Below are 6307 nucleotides of genomic sequence, written 5' to 3' on the forward strand. Positions count from 1 at the left end.
GAAATTTTTATTTCAATTATTGTACCTCTCAATTCTAGAATCTTTTTTTTTTTAGGTCATATCTCTTCATTGCTATTTCCATTTTGTTCATATAGTGTTTTATTGACTTTCTCATGTCTTCCTTTAGTTCTCTGAGCATTTTTTTCTTGATGGACTTTTTTTTTTTTTTTTGAGTAAAATTGCTTTACAATGTTGGGTTACTTTCTGCTGTACAATGAAGTGAATCAGCTATAGGTATACCTATATCCCCTCCCTCTTGGACCTCCCTCCCAACCTCCCATCCCAACCACCTAGGTCATCACAGAGCAACAAACTGAGCACCCTGAGCTGTACAGCAGGTTCCCACTAGCTATCTATTTTACACATGGTGAAATAGATTTATGTCAAACCTAATCTCCCAATTCGTCCCACCCTCTTCTTCCTCCCCCCATGTCCACATGTCCTTTCTTTACATCTACGTCTCTATTCCTGCCCTATAAATAGGTTCATCTGTACCATTTTTCTAGATTTGACATATATGCGTTAATATACAATATTTGTTTTTCTCTTTCTGGCTTACTTCACTCTGTGTGACAGACTCTAGGTCCATCTACATCTCTACAAATGATCCAGTTTCGTTCCTTTTTATGGCTGAGTAATATTCCTTTGTATATATGTACCACATCTTCTTCATCAATTAATCTATTGTTGGACATTTGGGTTGTTTCCATGTCCTGGCTATCGTAAATAGTGCTGCAATGAACACTGGGGTACATGTGTCCTTTTGAATTATGGTTTTCTCAGGGTATATGCCCAGTAATGGGATTGCTGGGTCATATGGTAGTTCTATTTTTAGTTTCTAAAGTAACCTCCATACTGTTCTCCATAGTGGCTGTATTAATTTACATTCCCACAAACATTGCAGAAGGGTTCCATTTTCTCCACACTCTTTCCACCATTTATTGTTTGTACATTTTTTTGATGATGGCCATTCTGACCAGTGTGAGGTGATACCTCATTGTAGTTTTGATTTGCATTTCTCTAATAATTAGTGATGCTGAGCAGCTTTTCATGTGCCTCTTGGCAATCTGTATGTCTTCTTGGGAGAAACGTCTATTTAGGTCTTCTGCCCATTTTTTAGCTGGGTTGTTTGTTTTTTTGATATTGAGCTCCATGAGATATTTGTCTATTTTGGAGATTACTCCTTTGTCCGTTGATTCATTTGCAAATACTTTCTCCCATTCTGAGGGTTGTCTTTTCATCTTGTGTATGGTTTCCTTTGCTGTGCAAAAGCTTTAAGTTTCATTAGGTCCCATTTCTTTATTTTTGTTTTTATTTTCATTACTCTAGGGGGTGGGTCAAAAAGATCTTGCTGTGGTTTATGTCAAAGATGTTTTTCCTATGTTTTCCTCTAAGAGTTTTATAGTGTCCGGTCTTACATTTAGGTCTTTAATCCATTTGGAGTTTTTTTTTTTTTTTTTAGAAACTGTTTATTTTCCATCAACCTATTTCCATTTTAAGAGTTTGTGGAAGAACAGTTTAAGACCACTCAGTGGTCGTTCCTACCCACTCAGTGGCCTGAGCAGTGGGAGCTGCAGACCAGTCTTCAGTGGCAGGCTGAGCACTCCAATCTTCAGTGGGGAACTGCTGAATAGGCACAGAGGGCACCTGCACACCTTCAGACCAGTCTGCCACCTCAGGCTGAGCAGCAGTGAACTCAGGAGCTGGAGCGGTCCATTCACCCTGAAATTCCTCCTTGGTCACAGCCTTCTCAGCTGCCGCCTGCTCTTCCTTTTCAATCTCTTCAGGATCTCTGTAGAAGTAGAGATCAGGCATGACCTCCCATGGGTGTTCACGGGAGATGGTGCCACGCATGCGCAGAACTTCCCGGGCAAGCATCCACCACATCAGACCCACTGAGTGAGCTCCCTTTTTAGGATCTTACATCAGGATACATCAAGTTAGTCTGAAAACAGAAAGGCCAAGTAATGCCTGAGAGGTCCAGGAGTAAGAAATAATGGAGAAAAGCAGAAGAAAACACAGGCCATTTTTAAAATGTCTTTTCATCTCTCCTTAAAGCTTTCATATATTAAAATCATACATTTGTAGCAAGTATTACTATCAAACTCCACTCATTGGGCCAGAGACCCTTGTGATGTTAGCGAAAAACTTGCCCCTCATGTAGCACACTACCTACACTTGTGAGTTTGGAGTTTATTTTTGTGTATGGTGTTAGGCAGTGTTCTAATTTCATTCTTTTACATGTAGCTGTTCAGTTTTCCCAGCACCACTTATTGAAGAGGCTGTATTTTCTCCATTGTATGTTCTTGCCTCCTTTGTTGTAAATTAGGTGACCATATGTGTGTGGGTTTATCGCTGGGCTTTCTATCCTTTGATACCATTGATCTATATTTCTATTTTTGTGCCAGTACTATACTGTCTTGATTACTGTAGCTTTGTAGTATTGTCTGAAGTCAGGGAGCCTGATTCCTCCAGCTCGGTTTTTCTTTCTCAAGATTGCTTTGGCTATTCGGGGTCTTTTGTGTTTCCACACAAATTGTAAAAATTTTTGTTGTAGTTCTGTGAAGAATGCCATTGGTAGTTTGATAGGGATTTCATTAAATCTGTAGATTGCTTTGGGTAGTATAGTCATTTTCACAATATTTTTTCTTCCAATCCAAGAACTTGGTATATTTCTCCACATGTTTATGTAGTCTTTGATTTCTTTCATCAGTGTTTTATAGTTTTCTGAGTACAAGTCTTTTGCCTCCTTAGGTAGGTTTATTCCTAGGTATTTTTTTCTTTTTTAACACCTTTATTGGAGTATAATTGATTTACAATGGTGTGTTAGTTAATGCTTTATAACAAAGTGAATCAGCTATACATATACACATATCCCCATATCTCCTCCCTCTTGTGTCTCCCTCTCACCCTCCCTAGTTGGAAACAAAACACCGAGCTGATGTCCCTGTGCTATGTGGCTGCTTCCCACTAGCTATCTATTTTACATTTTATTCTGGGGTATTTTATTCTTTTGTTGTGATGGTAAATGGGATTATTTTCTTAATTTCCCTTTCTGATCTTTCGTTGTTAGTGTATAGGAATGCAAGAGGTTTCTGTGCATTAATTTTGCATCCTGCAACATTACCAAATACGTTGATTAGTTCTAGTAGTTTTCTGGTGGCATCTCTAGGATTTTCTATGTATAGTATCATGTCATCTGCAAACAGTGACAGTTTTACTTCTTCTTTTCCAATTTGTATTCCTTTTATTTCTTTGTCTTCTGTGTTGGCCATAGCTAGGATTTCCAAAACTATGTTGAGTAAGAGTGGCGAGAGTGGACATCCTTATCTTGTTCCTGATCTTAGTGGAAATGCTTTCAGTTTTTCACCATTGAGTATGATGCTTGCTGTGGGTTTGTCATATATGGCTTTTATTATGTTGAGGTAAGTTCCCTCTTTGTCCATTTTCTGGAGAGTTTTTATCATAAATCAGTATTGAATTTTATCAAAGCTTTTTTTGCATCTATTGAGATGATCATATGCTTTTTACTCCTTAATTTGTTAATATGGTGTATCACATTGATTGATTTGCATATATTGAAGAATCCTTGCATCCTTGGGATAAATCCCACTTGATCATGGTGTATGAACCTTTTAATGTGCTGTTGGATTCTGTTTGCTAGTATTTTGTTCAGGATTTTTTTTTTCAAGTTGAACCTGAAATTTAAATCTTTATACAGAAATGAAGCTTCTTGATGCGAAGCCTGAGTATTTATTTATTTATTTTTAAAATCTTTATTGGAGTATAAGTGCCTTACAATGGTGTGTTAGTCCCTGCTTTATAACAAAGTGAATCAGCTATACATATACATATATCCCCATATCTCCTCCCTCTTGCGTCTCCCTCCCACCCTCCCTATCCCACCCCTCTAGGTGGTCACAGAGCACCGAGCTGATCTCCCTGTGCTATGCGGCTGCCTCCCACTAACTATCTATTTTACATTTGGTAGTGTATATAAGTCCATCACATTCTCTCACTTCATCCCAGCTTACCCTTCCCCCTCCCCGTGTGCTCAAGTCCATTCTCTACGTCTGCATCTTTATTCCTGTCCTGCCCCTAGGTTCTTCAGAACCATTTTTTTTTTTTTTAGATTCCATATATATGTGTTAGCACACGGTATTTGTTTTTCTCTTTCTGACTTACTTCACTCTATATGACAGTCTCTAGGTCCATCCACCTCACTACAAATAATGCAATTTCGTTTCTTTTTATGGCTGAGTAATATTCCACTGTATATATGTGCCACATCTTCTTTATCCATTCATCTGTCGATGGACACATAGGATGCTTCCATGTCCTGGCTATTGTAAATAGTGCTGCAATGAACATTGTGGTACATAACTCTTTTTGAATTAAGGTTTTCTCAGGGTATATGCCCAGTAGTGGGATTGCTGTGTTGTATGGTAGTTCTATTTTTATGTTTTTAAGGAACCTCCATACTGTTTTCCAGAGTGGCTGTATCAATTTACATTCCCACCAATAGTGCAAGAGGGTTCCCTTTTCTCCACACCCTCTCCAGCATTTATTGTTTGTAGATTTTTTGCTGATTGCCATTCTGCCCAGTGTGTGGTGATACCTCATTGTAGTTTTGATTTGCATTTCTTTAATGATTAGTGATGTTGAGCATCCTTTCATGTGTTTGATGGCGATCTGTATATCTTCTTGGGGGAAATGTGTATTTAGGTCTTCTGCCCATTTTCGGATTGGGTTGTTTGCTTTTTTGATATTGAGCTGCATGAGCTACTTCTTTACTTTGGAGATTAATCCTTTGTCAGTTGCTTCATTTGCAAATATTTTCTCCCATTCTGAGGGCTGTCTTTTAGTCTTGTTTATGGTTTCCTTTGCTGTGCAAAAGCTTTTAAGTTTCATTAGGTCCCATTTGTTTATTTTTATTTTTATTTCCATTTCTCTAGAAGGAGGGTCAAAAAGGATCTTGTTGTGATTTATGTCATGGAGTGTTCTGCCTATGTCTTCCTCTAAGAGTTTTATAGTGTCTGGCCTTACATTTAGCTCTTTAATCCATTTTGAGTTTACTTCTGTGTATGGTATTAGGGAGTATTCGGATTTCATTCTTTTACATGTAGCAGTCCAGTTTTCCTAGCACCAGTTATTGAAGAGGCTGTCTTTTCTCCATTGTATATTCTTGCCTCCTTTATCAAAGATAAGGTGACCATATGTCTGTGGGTTTATCTCTGGGCTTTCTATCCTGTTCCATTGATCTATATTTCTGTTTTTGTGCCAGTACCATACTGTCTTGATTACTGTAGCTTTGTAGTATTGTCTGAAGTCAGGGAGCCTGATTCCTCCAGCTCTGTATTTCTTTCTCAAGATTGCTTTGGCTATTCGGGGTCTTTTGCGTTTCCAAACAAATTGTGAAACTTTTTGTTCTACTTCTGTGAAGAATGCCATTGGTAGTTTGATAGGGATTGCATTGAATCTGTAGATTGCTTTGGGTAGTATAGTCATTTTCACAATGTTGATTCTTCCAGTCCACGAACATGGTATATCTCTTCGTCTGTTTGTGTCATCTTTGATTTCTTTCATCAGTGTCTTACAGATTTCTGCATACAGGTCTTTTGTCTCCTTAGGTAGGTTTATTCCTACGTATTTTATTCTTTTTGTTGCAGTGGTAAATGGGAGTGATTCCTTAACTTCTCTTTCAGATTTTTCATCATTAGTGTATAGGAATGCAAGAGATTTCTGTGCATTAATTTTGTACCCTGCTACTTTACCAAATTCATTGATTAGCTCTAGTAGTTTTCTGGTAGCATCTTTAGGATTTTCTATGTATATTATCATGTCATCTGCAAACAGTGACAGTTTTACTTCTTCTTTTCCGATTTGGATTCCTTTTATTTTTTTTTTCTTCTCTGATTGCTGTGGCTAAAACTTCCAAAACTATGTTGAATAATAGTGGTGAGAGTGGGCAACCTTGTCTTGTTCCTGATCTTAGTGGATATGGTTTCAGTTTTTCACCATTGAGAAAGTTGTTGGCTGTGGGTTTGTCATATATGGCCTTTATTATGGTGAGGTAGGTTCCCTCTATGCCTACTTTCCAGAGAGTTTTTATCATAAATCGGTGTTGAATTTTGTCAAAAGCTTTTTCTGCATCTCTTGAGATGATCATATGGTTTTTCTCCTTCAATTTGTTACTATGGTTTATCACATTGATTGATTTGTATATATTGAAGAATCCTTGCATTCCTGGGATAAACCCCACTTGATCATGGTGTATGATCCTTTTAATGTGCTGTTGGATTCTGTT

The 6307-nt window shown here is 37.8% G+C and overlaps 1 protein-coding gene and 1 non-coding gene across 2 annotated transcripts; both read right to left on the reverse strand.

Moving 5' to 3' along the window:
- Nucleotides 1-1443: 1443 nt before the first annotated feature.
- On the reverse strand, nt 1444-2072 carry LOC118895657 (40S ribosomal protein SA-like). Its single transcript, XM_036853048.1, has one exon. It carries the CDS (start codon nt 1885-1887, stop codon nt 1519-1521), a length of 369 nt encoding a protein of 122 aa, XP_036708943.1. The 5' UTR covers nt 1888-2072; the 3' UTR covers nt 1444-1518.
- An 8-nt stretch (nt 2073-2080) lies between these two features.
- Nucleotides 2081-2227, reverse strand: LOC118896199. The gene has a single exon (XR_005020111.1). It is a non-coding gene; the product is annotated as a small nucleolar RNA SNORA62/SNORA6 family (small nucleolar RNA).
- Between the last annotated feature and the right edge of the window lie 4080 nt (nt 2228-6307).

This window comes from Balaenoptera musculus, chromosome 5 (genome assembly GCF_009873245.2).
Source record: "Balaenoptera musculus isolate JJ_BM4_2016_0621 chromosome 5, mBalMus1.pri.v3, whole genome shotgun sequence".
Taxonomy (NCBI): Eukaryota; Metazoa; Chordata; class Mammalia; order Artiodactyla; family Balaenopteridae; genus Balaenoptera; species Balaenoptera musculus.

What these genes read in the sequence shown, in the direction of transcription:
- LOC118895657 (XM_036853048.1), bottom strand. Translation starts at nt 1,887, where the DNA reads ATGTGGTGGATGCTTGCCCGGGAAGTTCTGCGCATGCGTGGCACCATC.